The sequence below is a fragment of the Sordaria macrospora genome, chromosome 4, assembly GCF_033870435.1.
Source record: "Sordaria macrospora chromosome 4, complete sequence".
NCBI classification, from domain to species: domain Eukaryota; kingdom Fungi; phylum Ascomycota; class Sordariomycetes; order Sordariales; family Sordariaceae; genus Sordaria; species Sordaria macrospora.
The window spans coordinates 4,800,016-4,816,987 of record NC_089374.1 but is presented as its reverse complement, the minus strand read 5'-3'; the positions used below and the strand labels follow the sequence as shown (position 1 = coordinate 4,816,987).

At 51.3% G+C, this 16,972-nt stretch overlaps 7 protein-coding genes across 7 annotated transcripts; 6 read left to right on the top strand and 1 right to left on the bottom strand.

Moving 5' to 3' along the window:
- Nucleotides 1–1,154: 1,154 nt before the first annotated feature.
- On the top strand, nucleotides 1,155–2,069 carry SMAC4_08941 (uncharacterized protein; the record flags this gene model as incomplete). The annotated part of the gene is made up of 2 exons (XM_003353136.2): nucleotides 1,155–1,575; nucleotides 1,701–2,069. 2 exons carry the CDS (start codon nucleotides 1,155–1,157, stop codon nucleotides 1,781–1,783), a joined length of 504 nt encoding a protein of 167 aa, XP_003353184.1. The 3' UTR covers nucleotides 1,784–2,069.
- Nucleotides 2,070–2,461: 392 nt separating this feature from the next.
- SMAC4_08942 (uncharacterized protein) lies at nucleotides 2,462–2,884 on the top strand (the record flags this gene model as incomplete). Its single annotated transcript, XM_003353137.1, has 2 exons — nucleotides 2,462–2,521; nucleotides 2,579–2,884. 2 exons carry the CDS (start codon nucleotides 2,462–2,464, stop codon nucleotides 2,882–2,884), a joined length of 366 nt encoding a protein of 121 aa, XP_003353185.1.
- A 4,675-nt stretch (nucleotides 2,885–7,559) lies between these two features.
- Nucleotides 7,560–8,012, top strand: SMAC4_08944 (uncharacterized protein; the record flags this gene model as incomplete). The annotated part of the gene is made up of 1 exon (XM_003353138.2): nucleotides 7,560–8,012. The coding sequence occupies one exon, from the start codon at nucleotides 7,560–7,562 to the stop codon at nucleotides 8,010–8,012; it is 453 nt and encodes a 150-aa protein (XP_003353186.2).
- Nucleotides 8,013–8,504: 492 nt separating this feature from the next.
- SMAC4_08945 (uncharacterized protein) lies at nucleotides 8,505–9,473 on the top strand (the record flags this gene model as incomplete). Its single annotated transcript, XM_003353139.1, has 3 exons — nucleotides 8,505–8,877; nucleotides 9,107–9,340; nucleotides 9,409–9,473. The coding sequence occupies 3 exons, from the start codon at nucleotides 8,505–8,507 to the stop codon at nucleotides 9,471–9,473; spliced, it is 672 nt and encodes a 223-aa protein (XP_003353187.1).
- A 1,381-nt stretch (nucleotides 9,474–10,854) lies between these two features.
- Nucleotides 10,855–11,726, top strand: SMAC4_08946 (uncharacterized protein). The gene is made up of 3 exons (XM_003353140.2): nucleotides 10,855–11,190; nucleotides 11,269–11,376; nucleotides 11,450–11,726. Exons 1-3 carry the CDS (start codon nucleotides 10,963–10,965, stop codon nucleotides 11,603–11,605), a joined length of 492 nt encoding a protein of 163 aa, XP_003353188.1. The 5' UTR covers nucleotides 10,855–10,962; the 3' UTR covers nucleotides 11,606–11,726.
- Nucleotides 11,727–11,772: 46 nt separating this feature from the next.
- On the bottom strand, nucleotides 11,773–13,460 carry SMAC4_08947 (uncharacterized protein; the record flags this gene model as incomplete). Its single annotated transcript, XM_003353141.2, has 2 exons — nucleotides 13,100–13,460; nucleotides 11,773–13,031 (listed from the first exon to the last, which is right to left on the bottom strand). The coding sequence occupies exons 1-2, from the start codon at nucleotides 13,287–13,289 to the stop codon at nucleotides 11,773–11,775; spliced, it is 1,449 nt and encodes a 482-aa protein (XP_003353189.1). The 5' UTR covers nucleotides 13,290–13,460.
- Nucleotides 13,461–14,145: 685 nt separating this feature from the next.
- On the top strand, nucleotides 14,146–16,928 carry SMAC4_08948 (uncharacterized protein). Its single transcript, XM_003353142.2, has 2 exons — nucleotides 14,146–15,286; nucleotides 15,372–16,928. Exons 1-2 carry the CDS (start codon nucleotides 14,912–14,914, stop codon nucleotides 16,716–16,718), a joined length of 1,722 nt encoding a protein of 573 aa, XP_003353190.2. The 5' UTR covers nucleotides 14,146–14,911; the 3' UTR covers nucleotides 16,719–16,928.
- The last annotated feature ends 44 nt before the right edge of the window (nucleotides 16,929–16,972 follow it).

Below are 16,972 nucleotides of genomic sequence, written 5' to 3'. Positions count from 1 at the left end.
GGGACTCGCTTACTGGACGTGTGCTACATTACACCACTCGGCCATATACCACCAATTGCTTGGTGGCAGATCCCTTGAATCAGCTGCTTATATCCCCAGCGGGCACCTTTGCCGGTCTCCATGGTGCGGCCAGACCACAGCTTTTCCCTGCATACCTAGGTAATTTTCTGTTTCTTGTTCTTATGAAAATGCTAGCGGGAACATTCTGCGTCCGGCACACTGCCCTGGGCGAGCGTGGTTTTTTGATCCACTGTAATCCCTTGTAAGACCACTGTAATCCCTTGTAAGACCACTGTAACCAATTTTCCAAGTCTGCTCTTTCCGCGAACACCACATCTTTCTACGCTACACAAAACAAGCAAAATCTTGCAAGAAGCTTATATAGTTGAGCTTGAGTCAGGAACTCATGTTGCTCTAGGGAATATATCGACATAAGAGTTGAGAAACGGGTTGAAGTCAACGAGTGTTCAAGCTGACTTTTTGGTGTGCTTTGCGGGGAAAATTCCGAGTTGTGCGTTTCCATTATTTGTAATGCCTTTTATTTTAGCACTTGCATTCTCAATTTCTCATGGCATGCATACACGTCCGGATGAAATCTCTTTGTCCGTTGTGCGATAATTCGTATTCAGTGCCATATGTCAATATCTGGGTGTTGCGATTTCCCAATTCCAAATTCTCGAATTCTTTCATTACAGCCATCCGTTTCTTCAGCTCAAGTAGCGTACATACTTGAAGTCGAAGCCGAATCCAATCTTTGTTTGGGAAATTGGGAGATCCATGGCCACAACGTAGTAGAAATCGGAGTTCTAGTAGCGACGTACCGAGGTGAAAGATGAACGGTTCCTGGCGGAAAGACTGGAAGCTCCGTCCGATCATTCATCATGCGAGGCGGAGCACGGGGCACATTTCCATGCGGTTTTCAAATAAAATGGTGCATATATTCCGGACTTGCAGCCTATACCAACCTGCAACCCTTGTAATATTTCTTTGAGGATGTCCGGATGTCCTTCTTTTTTCTCACAGTGCCATAGGATATAACCCTTCGCTCTCTAGCCGCATTGCAATCCTTTCTCATCTCCCTTTCTCCCACCACAAACATCAAGACCCTGACCATCAACCTCTTTCACCAATCGTCTTTGGAAAAATACTTCATCATGGAGTCACAGCTCTTCCCCATATTTTGCCAAATCGAGATCATGCAGTTCCATGAAGATCTACGGGCACTACATGATGAGCTAGCAGCCCCAGATATTGACACCATGGTCATATCCATCCCTGCCCCATCTCACCAGGTGGAGGGTCTACAGCGAGAGACGACTCCTCCCTCGACAGTCCGTATTAACAAGAGACGCCGTGCTCACTCTCTCAGATCAACAAACTTTCGTGGAGAGTTCCGGTCTCACGAATATGCTCTTCAAACCGGCCCTCACAGAGCCCAGCGACCCTACAAAAAACGCCTCACGAGTCGCGGCGACATCTGGTCTGAACCCGATGGGGGCTCTTCACAACACATCCGTCCCCCAAAGAACCTCAATCACTCCGCTGGGCCCCGCCTGCCCACCTGTGCCCAGTGTGGTAAGACCACAAAACACTCATCGTACAAGCTCAACGAATGCCACCGTCATCCGGTGAGTGAACCTTATATCCCTTGTTGTCTTCTCCATGTCTGTGTCATTCGCTGACTTTTGATATCAACGCAGGCCGCCTCCAGATCAATCGGGATGCGGCCATTTGGAACGTGCTCTCCTACAAGAGTCTATACGACAAGTACGAACCTGAGTAATTCGATACAGAGGAGTATTGCATGCACTACCCGGAAGGCTTCAGATATGATTGCTGCGACGGCAGGCACGACTCGAAAGGTTTCTTCACTGGAAAGGGGCACTTTTTTGAGACTGGCTGGACCTGGAGTTGTTGACCGCGACTATTAGCAAGCGGGAAATGACGGTGGAACTAGGAATGCATCGTTGTCGGAAATGTAAGTGTTAAAGACGTAGGAGGATATGGGGCTTGTGCCATGATAGCCATTTGGAAAAAGGTTATTTTGGACTTTGGAGAAATGCCGGAAGATACTTCTGTTCAGGATTTGTTGTTCAAGCGTGAAGCCACATGACGGGAAGAAGTGGTGGCTGAACGATAAACAGTTTGTACTGTTATTTACGGGGAAGCAACGAACCGCCTCCCCAAGATTAGGTTCCTTCAAATTACATGACCAGTACCGCGCCTTCCTCCTTTGACTCGTTTTCTTTTCGCAGGGCAGTGTGCCCTAATGTGTACGCCAATGGGGGTTTGCTCCTTCCCATGACACTTTCGGCTGCCGTCTTCTGACATTGCTCCGAGTCCCTCCCCTCGCCTAGTATCATCCAGCAAGAATTTGATGCAGTCAACCTTCGCTGCCCAATACGTTCAAGTCTATGACCCATCCTTTGTTCCTCTGCCCTAAATACTGCAACTGTCCAAGATGCCCAAGAAGAGAGCTGCCTCCCCTGCGCGCTCGCCCGTCGCCAAGCGCACGCGTACTGTGAAGACGACCTCCACCGCTTGAAAGGCTGTCGCTCTCAAGAACACCACCGTTCAGGTTCCCAAGAAGGCCGCTGCTCCCAAGTCCACTGCTCTTAAGCCCGCTGCTTCCAGTAGCCGCCGTAAAACTGCCACTGTTAGCCGGGATAGTCGCCCCAAGGAACGCCCTCTCTCCCCCGAAGACCCACCTCTCCCAGATCGCAACACGCCTGGAAGCGTGGGAAGCTCTGTCATCCCCAGATCATTCGCAGTTTACGCCGAACCCAAAAATGACGAACCAAAGCCGCCCGCGAGAGTGAAGGTCTCCGAGCTCCAGATGCCTCGGGCTTATTTCTACCCGATGAGAAAGGAAGAGGACATGTAGCGCCTACAGGAATGTGACGATTGCGGCGCCGAGTACAACAACAAGACCGAGTCGGAAGACTGTTACTATTATTGGGGTAGATACTCCTTTCTCCCCTGACACAGGCAATAAAATCTCCCCACATTCTAGCTCGACACTAATCCTACATCTTTATTGTTCACCTAGGGCAACTTATCATCGACGGTGAAGCCCGCTGGCTCCGTCGGATGGGTTTGCACCTCAATGACCCGGAAGAGCTGCAGTGGATTGAGGACAACCTCGAATGGTACCGTGACGACAAGTTTGATGAAGAATTTATATGGGACTGTTGCGAAGGTTCGTGGTACAACAAGGGCTGCAAAACCCAGAGCTATGTGCCCGGACCTTGGCGTTACGAGGACTGAGCTGAGACCATGATGGAACGACCCTATGGCCATTTTCCTACAGGCTGTGTAAGTATGTGGTCAAGGTACCATGGCTAGGGATTGTTGCTGGCTGTAAGATTGTCAATTACTACCAGTAACAAAGTCACAAAAACATGAAAAGAGCCCGCAGATTTCCAATTGGGTGACAACATTATTTTTCGCTGGGTTGGTCTTCTGCCGTGGCTTTCACATGCGAACTTTCTAATACGATTTCGAGAAGTGAGGATATGGGAAAGTCACGTTCCAATACGAAATAACCTGACATGCAGTTCTTGCGACCCGCTCATTTCACCCTTTCAGGCGTGTTAGTTGCCGCAGTAAAAAGAATTACTTTTAAAAGAATTAAAAACATTTACTAGACCGTTAAGAGGTTTGGTGTAAAAAGACCTCTACTTCGTTGCTACTTCACTGTGCGTTCCGGTGAAAACATGCTGCTGGTTTTTCCAACTTTGATGCACGCCATGCAGCTACCTACACCCACCGCTTTGTCATAAAACCTGGATCAAAGACCTTCGGAAACCTGGCGTGAATTAACACTGCATACACGGCTGCCTTGAAAATATTCCTGCATTACATATGAGTTCGAACACGTATCCCAATCCAGTCTATAGGGGGTATAAAGGAGTGCTCCTGCGTCTCCTTCTGCCCTTCTCTTCTTTCCTACTTCAACCAACACTCTTGAACCATATCTTTCACAATGCAGGAAACACGCACGAATCCCAGGCCGAAAGGTGCCTTGTCCCCAAATGCCAGGGCACAAAATCACAAGCAGACTACCGATGGAATCAAGTCTACCGCCGATACTTCGAAGCCCACCATTAGCCGGCCCCCGAGCAACACGGTATCCTCTATCATCTCCGAGAATGGCGACGAGCCGAAATCGTCCCTCAAAGAACCCACCCCTTCGAAGCGATCGGCTCCTGAAGCCCTTAACGGACAGCCCGCCGCAGTGAAGCAGAAGCGAGAGGAGGCTCCCGAGGAGAAGCCCAAGAAGGACTTGCATCGTTGCCATGAGTGTCAGGAAGATTACGACCTAAACGCCCAAGACGACAAGGTTATCTACCATTTTCATCCTGGTATGTTCCATTGGCCCCGTGCAACACGAATAATGTCCTCGATTTTTTTTTTGATTGTTTTTAAACTTCTTTTTTGTTGGTTACGGCCACTAACACCGCCACTTGTGGCATTGTTTCCTTAGGACAACGGGTTAAAGACCTTACGGCACCATGCTGGCATCGTGACACGAGCGGCTGGCACTTCGAACGACTCTGCCGTCATTTCTATAACCAATCGGAGGTTGGCTACAGATGGGACTGCTGTGGAAATTTGCGGGATTCACCGGGCTGCATAACGCGGAACTTCCACAAGTATTGCAACTACGGTGTTATATGAAAGGGTCGACATTCCAACCCAGAAGGTGGCAAGCAGAGCAAGATCGTGACTGGTCTGCTGTATTGGCAGCTGAGGAACAAGGCGGAAACAAGGGAGTCTGGAAACCTACAAGGTCATGTTGATGGTGTTTGGAATACTGGGGGTTTGAGACCTCAAGGTACAATGGTAGCTGCAGTATATGAACGGAGGACAAATGTCCACGCAGTCATGTTGGATAGGTCTGGTTACATGTATTTGGATATTGGTTCCACTCATCCCCGCCGGCTACGTACAGAGCGGGAAGTTCAATCAAAATGGAAGAAACGCGCTCTCCACCTTATACTAAAGAGTCTGTTTTCCCATGGACGCGTCTTTTGATCACAGTTACCCTTCCGCCGTGACCGAAACTCATGCACACATTATTCTCTTGCGAAAAAACATCTAATTGATTCTTCACCCCATCCCAACAGATCACAGAGAATGAGATGCGTGCAAGACTCTGACGTTGGCATTGTTAACGTTATTCTACTGTCTCTCCCCTTTTGTACCATCCAGCAACGAAAATGACCAACGCAAAAAGTATTCTGCACCCACAAGGTCAAGAAGGCGAGCACTACAGCAAAACACCCTTGATGCAATCGTCGCTGCTCCGGCCCTGAGCATCCGCGCGGTCTTGTTCTCTCTCCACGTCAAGGGCACCGATGAAGTGAAGTCGCTAATTGAGGATTGAGTCTCCGACTTTACCGCTGTCGCAAACCTCCAAACCATGCAAAACCTGAGCTTCACAACCACGACTACCAACAGCGTCTCCAGCGAAGAGACATCGGGAGAGAACCAACTGAAAAGAAAAGCGACAGACGAACTGAAAGAGGAGCCGGAGAAGAAGTTGGGCTTTTGCATCCATTGCGAGGAAAAGTTTGGACCCGAGGACGAGGACGACGCTGGCTACTGCGGCTACTATCATCCCGGTGAGTTGACTCAGTCTCAAAACCTCACATATCTTAGCCAAATACTAACCTCACTTGCCTGCTGTTGTCGGATTGTCGGATTGGGTGACATGGAACTCAACCAGTATTCCCACGCCTGGCGCGGATGCATGCCTCGATCCTTGGAAGTCGGGTTCGGGATCCGAGTACAATTTAGATACCGGCGAGTGGCGTGAGGATTGTCCCGGCGGGTTTACCTGGAACTGTTGCGGAAAGAGTGGAGCCTCTACGGCCATGTGAGCGTCGGCTTTACCATGAAGTGGTGGAAAGCGCTGACGGCGACAATAGTGACGAGAGTGACGAGAGCGATGAGAGCGACGAGAGCGGGTAAGACGGTATTATCAAGCTAGGCCAGAAGACAATAGTAGAGCACGGGCTTGGATGGTACAAAAGGAAGCAAGTGGAAGACAGCCAACGATACCAGAAAGGCCCGGGAGTACCAGTGAATGGCACGCCGAGTGAAGGGTTCCAGGACAGGGCACGGTCCACGAACAATCCAAAAGCAAGAAACTTTTATCTCAATCCATGCCCCAACTTCCATCCTCCTTTGCGCAACCACCAAACAATTGTCCATCCATCGTATTTCACCATTCGACACATCACCAGCGACCCTGGCAATTAAGCGCGCAACAATGGCGGACCAACGAAACACCCCCCTTCCACAACCGAACGAGCACATCAGGAAAGGCATTCAAGCGATGCAAAGCGCTCCTTTCCTCAGCATCCGCTGCGCGCTCTTCACTCTGTACTCCGAGGGTGACGACGATCTCAAGTCGTGCATCGAGAGCTTGATCTAGGAGTACAACGAGATCATTCAGGATCTGAACGCGGGCTGCGACTCACCTTCCTGTGAGCCACACGGCACGAGGGCGGAGGAGCTGGCTAAAGACTCGGACGGCGAAGCGGCTCAAGAGTCCACGGACGAGCCGACCAAAGATTCGGCGGACAGACCGACTGATCGCAAGCCCTGGTGTTATGTTTGTGAGGACGAATTTGATCCTAACGATACGGGCAACGTCTGCATTCGCCATCCTGGTATGTTCTACTCCGTCAACTTTGGTTCTATCCAGGGACGATTGGTTGTCAGACACTGACCTTCGCAACGTCGCTGAACAGGCAAAAGAAAGGCCAACCCCGACTTTAATCCCGTTGCGTACGGGGTGGTGAACCATCCCTAATCTCACAGAGTGAAGGTTGAGGCAGGCTTGAACCCGAAGGATCCAAAGTACTGCTGGGTGCCTTTGTAGGCATCTACTTGGAGCTGCTGTGAAAAGCCTGGCGAGGAGGATGGTTGTGTTCAGGATTTTCACGTGGAGTACGTCTCCTAGGACGATTCGAGTGATGGCGATGGTAACGAGAGTAACTGAGCTGGATCCGTGGTGGCCGGGAAGTCGTAGAAAGCTGAGTAGAAAGGGAGGCTATAGTGTCACTGCAAGGGAAGGTGAAGCGGAAGCTTGGCAGAAGAAGTTGAGGTGGCCATATAACGAACAGTAATTCATGCTGGGAACATGGCAATCCCGTAACGGCGAGCGGGCGTTGTGGTACGGCATTCCGGTCAACAGGTCGCTCAGTATTCCTTCCATCCAAACTACTACGCTACAAAGGTCCAAGGTGGAAGTAGAAGGAAACCTTGCGCAAAGAGCCAACGCGATTAGCTTTCCCATTGTTCACTATATCCCTAACTCTATTCTACCGCAAGTCGCTTCTTCACAAGCGTGTTAGTCCAGAATGCCCACTGAATGCCATTCACTGGCATTGGCATTTGCTCATACTGGGGCTGCAGCCTGCACCACGATTGTACTTTCCTAAGTATTTAATCCTCCACGATCACTCTTTCTTCCATTCTTTCCTTTCTTTCCTTTCTGGCTTAGCATACAAGCAACAGAAGTTTTACGCCCACGACCCCAAGACAAAATGACGAATACACAAAGTAATACCCCGCCTCAAGCTCCCCAAGAGGGCGACAGCTCAAGTAGCAACACAGGCACCACCCTCGACGCAATCATCACCGCCCCCATCCTCAGCCTGCGCTCAATGCTATTCTCGCTCTACGCAGAGGGCGACCCCGACCTGAGAGCGCGCATCGATGAACTGGCTGCCGCCTTCAGAAATCTCCCCGCTTGCCGTGTCGATAACATGGAGCCTCATCCTGACGCGCAGAATATTGCAGCGCCCTTGGACAGGGAAGGAAGCCCAGTGCAGACACTCAAGGTCTGTAATCACTGCTTCGAGGTTTTGATGCAGATTGTCAATACGAGCAAGACGCATGTTGCTATTTTGGTAAGTTCATCGATTGGACTATGCGTCTATGGGAATTGGGGTCTGCGACGCTTGCTCTTTCGTGATATTGTGCATTGGATTTGCTGATAAGGGTGGTGCAACTTAGGAGAACTAATAGACTAACATCAAGCGGACATTTGGTATGGAAGGTGAAGGTCATGGACACTCTACCAACGACATTACCTCGAGGCGACCAAGTGGAAGTCGCCCAAGTGGACGGAAGAATGGCAGGTGGTAGTGACGGTAGGGTGATGGTTATTGACCTGTGGTTTTTTACCATCCCAGTTGCTACAAATGGAAGTCTTCAATATGCAAAGAAAAGAACGTGGTGTTCAACAGAAGGTTCGGTTGTGGCAGTAGATCAACCTTTCCAGGTTTCTTTCCCCAGCTCTCTGCACATTTCGCTTGCAATGTCTCAGCTCACGTGAGCAGTCTCCTCTCCTCTTTGCTGCAAACACCAACATCCAGTTCCCAACGTTGACAAAGATTTCTAAACTATCGTGTTCCATTATCAGCCATTTTTTACATTAAATTTCCATTCAAACACATCCCATCACTTCTTGTGTCCAACTGCTCAACATGTCTGATCAGGAAGAAGCAACCCCGCCTCCCTCAGCTCCTCCTCAGGCTATCGCAAACATCAATCGATACCGAGAAATCTTCGCCGCACTTGTCAAACGGGACCCGCCTGTACTCCGCAATGCATTATACCAGCTGTATATATGGGAGGGGACCAGGGACAGCGAAGCTCTCCAAGCGCGCATCCACGAGCTTCTCACTGCGAACCAGGCATCCGAAGATAAAAAGTCCGACCAAGATCCAAAGAGCGTCAAGGCCGTCGAGTCCACCAACGGCGACGACGAAGCAAGCCCACCAAACTCGCAGCCGAACGGGAGTTCAACCAAACGAGCGCGAGAGGAGACACGGACACCCGAAGAGGAAAGGAAGAGGGGTTCTTTCGTCAAGAAGCTTAAAGCAAAAGGCATAGGGAAGCTTTCGGAGTGTATCCGTTGTCGATCGATATTCAACATCAAAGACAAAGCGCAGGGTTGTTGTCGTCATCCAGGTGGGTTATCAGTCACCATTCAAGAGGGATATCTATTCGCAGCCCCGTTGCCGCTTCGATATAACTATCTCATTGGGTTCAGAGGTTGATACTGATGCTTTTGTCTGTTGATCAGGAATCATGCAGCTCAACCGTGAGTCGTCAACATGGGAAGAGGAGGCGTTCATTGACATAGATAAGCATGAGTCGAAGGAGCTGGATACTCCGTTCATTCGCGTGACCTTTACCAACGGATTCAGCTGGACTTGTTGTGGACAGCCTGGTGGCCGGCCGGGGTGTCAGTGGTCTAGACACAAGGCCTATGATGAAGATACCGGCGAGAGCAATGACAACAACGACAGCGATGAGAGTAAGGAGACTTATGTGAGTGTGAAGATTGATGAAGACGACGTGATGGTGTCAATTAAGATTGTCTAGTTTGGCTCTGGGAAGAGGAAGGCGAGGAGGAAGACGAGACCGACGAGGGAGGCAAGACAGATTAAAGCGGCAAGACGGACGAAAGCGGCGAGAAAGGCAAGAGTGATAAGGCCGATGAGGCCAAGGAGAGTGATCAAGTAGACACTTGCAAGCGGGACTTATTGGAGTATTGATTATAATTGCATGATTTACACTGATAAGAGATGCTTTGGTTACTGTTGCAGGACATATTTTTAATTTGGAGGGCTGCGAGACATGTTGCCACAAGGAGTGGCGGAAGAAGCACAACTCCTTGGAGCTTTCTGGGCGAACGCGGAGGCTGTCGTGTCTTATTCCTAGTGTAGGAACAGGAGCGATTGGGGAGACTTGGATGACATACACAAAGAAACACCAGCGGGGAAGCTGTTTGAGAAGAGTCGAGCTTTGTTGGGTTGCAGGTTGGTCGTCGTCGACGAGATCGGCGATGGAGCTTGTATTGATATGGCCCGTGCATACACTCTACTGGATCCCCGTATTAACAATATAACAGCGATCGAAGTGTTTGTGGACGACGACCAAACTTTGGTCAAGTCACAAATGTCCAGACTTCCACTTGTAGGTCGGTAATATAAACTATTGCAAATGACAGTGTGTTAACCTTGTTGGAACAATGGTCGAGTGGTGTAGGTGTGCGCTGGTATACACGTGCCGTAATATACGTCGCGGACCGGGGGGAGAGAGATAGCGGGTGACTTTATACAGTAACCAGGCTAGGGCTCATCTACGGGTGTTCCTACCTGCTAAGGACGCTGTAGAAGCTGCTACAGCCGCTGACTTCCAGCGCGCCATATGGTGGCTTCCAGCGCGCTATTGGACTGCTACCTGCTGTAATTCGAACCTAGTGTCGTAACGTACCGTATCAGTAAGGTCCTCGGTTCGAATCCGGGCTCGGTCTGCTCCTTCTCTTTTTTGCGCCTTTTTCTGAGTTTTTCGTCTTTTAGGTTGCCATCGTGTCGTTGTCTTGCAGTCAACCAGTCTCGCTCGCTGTCTCTTTTCGGGACTGTGTCGTGACGGTTGGCTCGGAACGAGCAAGGGTCGTAACAAGTTGGTTAGAGGATGGTCCGAGTGCCTGTGGTAAGCGAATACGATACCTGCCCCTGGAGTAGGATCGTGAGGCAGCCTACTAGCGAAAAGAGGAATGGATGGATGGAGCTTTGGATTGGCTTTGGAGATGGGACTGTTCCAGATCTCGTGTTGAATTGGATATGGTAAGGCAGGTTGGAAGGTTGGAAGCACACTGTGCCTGGATTGAGACGCCGAACAACTCCTCTATCACGTGTGGTTGGCGGTGCCGATGCAGGCAAGCAGACACGCTATGTAGCGCTGTAGGGGCGGGGCATATCAGCCGCAAACCGTTGGACCCGTTGCACCGCCAAGAGAAAATGAACTTCCTCCCGCGAACATCCCATCTTCAATCCTCGCTTTTCTATATCAACTCAATCAGGCAGCCTGACCAGTGATCGCGCGAACGACAAAACGAACGAAGTATTTCCTCAGATCACCGCTTCGAATACAATGCGCGGCGTTCAACCACACGTTTTGCGACTTCTTGTTGCCATCTTGGCAGCAGTCGGATTGCTCTCCTTCTTTGATCCCCTCGGTTTGCGACTCACATCCTCGTCAGCACTCGGCAGCTTCTATCCGTCGGACACTCGATCGGGCGGGTGGTTCATGTCTTCAACGATTACACATATTGTTCTTTTCAAGTTCAAGGCCAGTGCGGGCGCCGAGAAGATTAGTACGGTAGGTCTCCGATATCAACTCCCACTATACGTAAGTTGGTGTCATCCTTTTCAGCGCTGACAAAGTACCCGACCACAGATCTCCAACCGCTTCCTAGGCCTCAAGGAACAATGCGTCACCATGGCACAGCAGCCGTACATTCGCAAGATTTCCGGCGGCAGAGATAATTCCCCAGAGGGATTGCAGGTGAGTTGCGAGGCCGTGGGTGGGCGTGGCCCAGGTTCTTGGCAAGAGCTAACCCAGATGTGATATGATCCAGGGCGGCCTTACACATGCGTTCGTTGTCGAATTTGAATCCGCCGCCGAAAGAGACTACTATGTCAATCTGGATCCCATCCATCAATCGTTCAAGAAAGAAATCGAGCCTTTTGTGGAAAAGGTCACGGTGGTGGACTTTGCTAATGGCGCCTTTTGATGTCAGCAGATGCTTGGCCGATTGGATCAGGTTGAGGCCGAAGAGCTGCGGCCAACGTCAGATATACACTTGGAAACAACTTACTATCATTCATACAAATACGTTTTTCTTCAAACCCCAGAATTGACTTGACAATTGTTTTGCATTCTCCACGTGCTACGACCATGCTAACCCCTGATAGCTCCCTCAAAGATCTCCATAAACTTCCACACATCCTCAAACCGACAGTACATCGGCACCGGCGCCACACGAATAACATTCGGTTTCCTCTTGTCGCAAACCACACCATTCTCCTCCAGCGCTGCCGCCACCTTATCCATCAACCCATCCCTCAACAACAAGCTCAACTGTGTCCCCCTTTGCAAAGGATCCCTAGGCGTAATGATCTTGAACGCCGGCTCCTCGCCCTCCGGCTGTCTCCTGACAATCTCATCCAGCAAATGCTCCGTATACGCTGTCAACACCAACGCCTTGCTCCGCAGATCCTTCATGCTCGTCTTGTTGAACACCGACAACGCAGCCGCCAAACTTGTCAGGTCGATTGCGCTCGGGTTACTGATCTGGAAACCCTGCGCGCCAGGCGTAGGCTGGAACTCCTTGTCCATGTTGAACCGCACGCTTTTGTCCGCTCCGTACCAGCCCGACAGTCTTGGCTTGAACACCGGCTTGCCAGAGCTCATATCCACCTTTCCGTGACGCTCGTGCACGAAAGCACCGGCCATGGAACCGGGGCCACCGTTGAGGTACTTGTACGTGCACCAGACAGCGAAGTCGACGTTCCAGTCGTGAAGTTGGAGCTCGACGTTACCCGCGCAGTGGGCCAAGTCCCAGCCGACAACGAGGCCGCGCTCCTGAGCATACTTGGTGATGCGCGGAATGTCGAACAATTGGCCGGTGTAGTACTGGATACCCGGCAAGAGAAGCAGTGCCGCATCTTCAGCATGCTCATCGATCGTCTTGAGGATCTTCTCCGTCGACAAGTAAAGGTTCTCATCAGGCTGAATCTCCACCATCGACTTCTCGGGGTCCAAACCATGCCATTCGATCTGGCTCTGGAAAGCGTACCAATCACTAGGGAAGGGGCGCCACTCGAGGATGATTTTGTGCCTCTTCTCAGTGGGCCGGTAGAAGGAGGCCATCATGAAGTGCAGGTTGACGGTCAAAGTGTTCATCATGACGACTTCGGAAGGGTCCGCGGCGCCGACGATGGCGGCGGACTTGGCGGCGCAATCGGCTGCCATGTCTTGCCAGGGCGCGAGGGGGGAGTTGGACATGGATGAGAAGTGACCGTTGACGCCGATGGAGGCCCAGGTCTCTAGTTGCGCTTCGAGGTAAGTCCGGACGGCCTTGGGTTGGGCGCCAAGGGAGTTGCCGACGAAGTAGATGCAGGGGGTGTCGGCTTCGGTGGTGCCGGGTGTTGGGACGCCTGATGTGGTGTTAACCGTTATGTCCAGCGTGAAAATGGTGGCGATGGGAAGCGAGGGGAAAACGTACCAGGAATCGTCCCGTCAAGCGCCCTCTTCTTCAGCGAGCCGCGCGTGGGAATGATGAACTCATCTCTGAAATGCCTGAGCTCATCTTGCGCGTCCAGACTCTGGGCATACTCGAGTGTGTTGGCGTTGGAAGGGAATTCGGGCTTTTGGCCGTCCCTGAGGACCTCGACTTTGGATGTGAAGTCGCTCATTGTTGTTGTGTCTGTGTCTGTTTTGGAGGCGATGTGGATCTGACGGACGCAAGAAAAGGGGGGTTTGTTTACTTGGGTGGATACAAGTATCGATGAGCGGATCCAAAGCAAGTCCCAAAAAGAGTCCGTGTTGGTGTCAAAAAAGGTACGTCAAAAACTGCAAATGAACTACCATCGACAATTGGAGAATCATGCAATGTTTTCTAATGATCCAAACATGCGGTTTTGTAGTCGAAATCTGGCCATTCTGTCTTCCCCACCATCGCCGATTCGCCGGCATTCTCCGGATGCTTTCTCGTCGCTTTTTACTTGGAAACTGTTATCCACGGGACCAAGTGGAAGTGGCCAAGTGCGGAAGCGGAAGCGGAAGGTCGGGATTGGACCCGCTTTTCGCTTAGGCTGGCAGTTTGTATCTTCCGTCTTCCGCAATCAGTGTCCGTGCTTCCGCTTCCGCTTCCGCCTCTGTCTCCGCGTTCGACCACTGATCAACCAAGAGCACAAGAGGACGAGACAGATGACCACCGATCCGACAACCGACAGACCGAAAAAGGCCGCGAATCCGCCAATTCGCGAATTACAAGGGAATCAGCCGCGTTGTCATCTCATTCCGCTTTGTATACCGCCAATACCGCTAATACCCGATCACAGCAATTATGTAATTGCCAACCTTTCCTACCTGTAAACCGAGCAGATGACGACCGATACACACGGAATCACGGATGGTGAACGATATGCTTGGAGTACAGTACAGTATTTCGTCCAACGACCAACGATTCCTGTTTCCGCGGCAGTGCCCAGTGGTTCCGGGAACTGCTTTGACAGGTTTACTTAGCACACCCGTTGCTGTTGGACAATACAAATCACAAGTCACAAGGCGAGTTCCGCCCCCCCTCGAAAATTCGGGGAAAAAACTGAAACGCGGCGCAAAAGGGGCCAAGTGATCTGTGACATCAACGTCACTGACCTTTTTTTTTCCCCTGTTCTTTCCGAGACATCCAAGACTTCTTCGACCCGAATTCTTGATGGCCATTGACCGTTTACTCCACTGACCACCATAAGCATGTGGAGTGCGGAACGGATCGAATAGCGGAAGGAACGTTCGATGGTCTCGGAAGTTAAGGTAAACGACCTTGATGGTCAGGATTGACTTCCAAGGGGTATGGAGCTTGGTCACCATGAAATGCACTCAAGTTGTTGGTCGTCCGATGAACGAAGGCAGTGCATGGGCCCATTGACGGTGGTGAATGACGCTCGGCGTAAAGTTAAACGTGATTAAAGCCAGTGGTTGGGGTTGGGATCAACCTAGGCTTTCTGGGCATGGTAGGTTTAGGTAAGCTGGAATCCTTGAGAATTAACAGACGGATTAGCACACGGCTTTATACGTCCTCGGACCCCCGTTGTTTCGTAGGTAGCTGGTCCTCCGTTGCCTATAGATATCCCCGACGCTGCTTCACCTTTCGGAACTTTCTTTGTTCCTTTCTACCTACCTCTACCTACCTGCTACCGCTGTTAGTTTGTAGACTGGACTGGACTCGACCATCAGTCATCAGTAGCAAGTATTCCACGCCAGACTTTTCGATACTGATACCTCGTTGGGGTCAAACCCAGATATCCACGACACAATGTCGCCCTACGAACCCCTTCCCATATCAACTACCTCCAAGCAGGCCTCCTCCGAGTCCGAGTCCGATACCAGCTCGTCATTCCCCAATCACATCCAGTCCCTGTTAAACAAGTACGACGTTACCACAAATGGGTTCCTCCCGGATGGCCCACCGCTCGAGGTCCTGCCAGATGAGTACTATGCTCCATGGGAAAACTTGATCAGGCGGCTGTCGGAATCATTAGATGCCGGCACGTTTCGAGAGGAGGTTGATAGGTTGCCGGTTTTGGAGACGGATGGTCGACTGAAGACTGAGGAGGAATGGAGGAGGGCGTATGTTGTGTTGTGTTTCTTTGCGCATGGATATATCTGGGGAGGGTCGATGCCGAGTGAGGTGAGTTCGCGATCTTGTCTTGCTGGATTTGGTCCATGGGGTGACGGGGGTCCAGAAGATGAAGATGTACTGACAAGATGCGTAGGTGCTGCCTCCACCAATCTCCGTTCCCTTACTATCCGTCTCCTCCCACCTCGACCTCCCGCCTATAGCAACATATGCTTCTCTCAACCTTTGGAACTTCCGATGTGTTCCTCCTCCTTCATCGACAACTTCTTCCCTCAGTGTCGCCAGTGAAAGTCTCCCTCCTTCTCCCCCACTAACCCCCGCCTCCAATTCCCCAGCCTTCACCTCCAACACTCAGCCAAAGACCAACTTCAACCCAACAGACCTCTCCCGCCTCCAAACCCTCCACACCTTTACCGGCACCCCTTCCGAGTCCTGGTTCTACCTAGTCTCGGTAGCCATGGAGGCCCAAGGAGCATACATCATTCCCACCATGCTCCGCGCTCTACAAGCCATCGGCCTTCGCTCCTCAGACTGGAAGGAGACGACAACAAAAGCTTTGCGGGAGCTAATCACATGCGTGGAAGCGGTGGGTGAGCTGCTGGAACGGATGTACGAGCGTTGCGAGCCCATGGTCTTCTACCACCAGATTCGACCGTTCTTGGCGGGGAGTAAAGGGATGAGTGCCGTTGGATTGCCCAAGGGGGTATTTTATGACCTTGGCCTTGCTTCCACCGAAGAAGAAGACCAAGTAGTGCAAGGGCAGAGGAGGAGAGGAAAGTGGATGGCCTACCGCGGCGGCTCAAACGGTCAATCGTCGCTTATCCAATTTTGGGATCTGGTATTGGGAGTGGAGCACGTCAGCGCCGGGAACTCTTCTCCCCATGCCCATTCCTCCTCACCATCCAGCACCGGCGCCAAAGACAGGAACGAAAAGCCCTTCCACGAAGAAGTCCGCGAGTACATGCCGCTGAAACACCGCCAATTTTTGTCGATGGTGTCGAAAATGGGACTCGGCAAGGGTGGCATCCGCAAGGCGGTCATGGAGATGGTGGAAGCTGCGCAACAAGACGGGAGGCAGTTGGACGAACAAGAGGAAGAGCTGCAGGTGGCTTTCACAAACGCGACCAGGGCACTGGCGATGTTCAGGAATAAACATTTGCAGATTGTGGCGAGGTTTATCGTCATTCCGTCGAGGCAACCGGTGCCGGAGCACATGAAAAGGGAGAAGAAGGGCAGGGCTGGTGAGGAAAAGAAGGGGGAGGATGAGGATGGAGAGAAGGTGGAAAAGGCGGTCAATTTGGCCAGTGTTAGTTCGGGGTTGCAACAGAGGAAAGAGAGCGAGAATGATGGGAAGGATACAAAAGATGGTGAAGGGGGGAAGGAGGGTATACCAGAATTGACAGGTACGGGAGGCACAGCGCTACTGCCGTTTCTGAAGCAGACGAGAGATGAGACGTTGAAGGCGGGGGAAATTGGACGGTGAATGTCGAGAAGGGAAAGTACGACGGGATACACGGTTGCACGCACGCATGAAGATGACTTTGAGGTCTCTGCGCTTCAGGTCAGCGTCCGCCAACGGGACAAAAGGCGTTAGGCGTTGGAACTGGAACAGGTCATCGAAAACCGCGAAGATAGCACTAGTGGAGTCAATAGATGCCAAGACACCAAAATAGCTTCAGCTTCGGCCAAGCCAACGAAGTTGCGATGCGTGAAGAACGTGATGCTTTTTGCGATGTC

Excerpts from the sequence above, each read along its gene's own strand:
- SMAC4_08946 (XM_003353140.2), top strand. The coding sequence starts at position 10,963 with ATGCGCGGCGTTCAACCACACGTTTTGCGACTTCTTGTTGCCATCTTG. Across the intron at positions 11,191-11,268 it reads GCGCCGAGAAGATTAGTACG|ATCTCCAACCGCTTCCTAGG; the intron begins GTAGGTCTCCGA and ends ACCCGACCACAG. Across the intron at positions 11,377-11,449 it reads ATTCCCCAGAGGGATTGCAG|GGCGGCCTTACACATGCGTT; the intron begins GTGAGTTGCGAG and ends GATATGATCCAG.
- SMAC4_08948 (XM_003353142.2), top strand. The coding sequence starts at position 14,912 with ATGTCGCCCTACGAACCCCTTCCCATATCAACTACCTCCAAGCAGGCC. Across the intron at positions 15,287-15,371 it reads GAGGGTCGATGCCGAGTGAG|GTGCTGCCTCCACCAATCTC; the intron begins GTGAGTTCGCGA and ends CAAGATGCGTAG.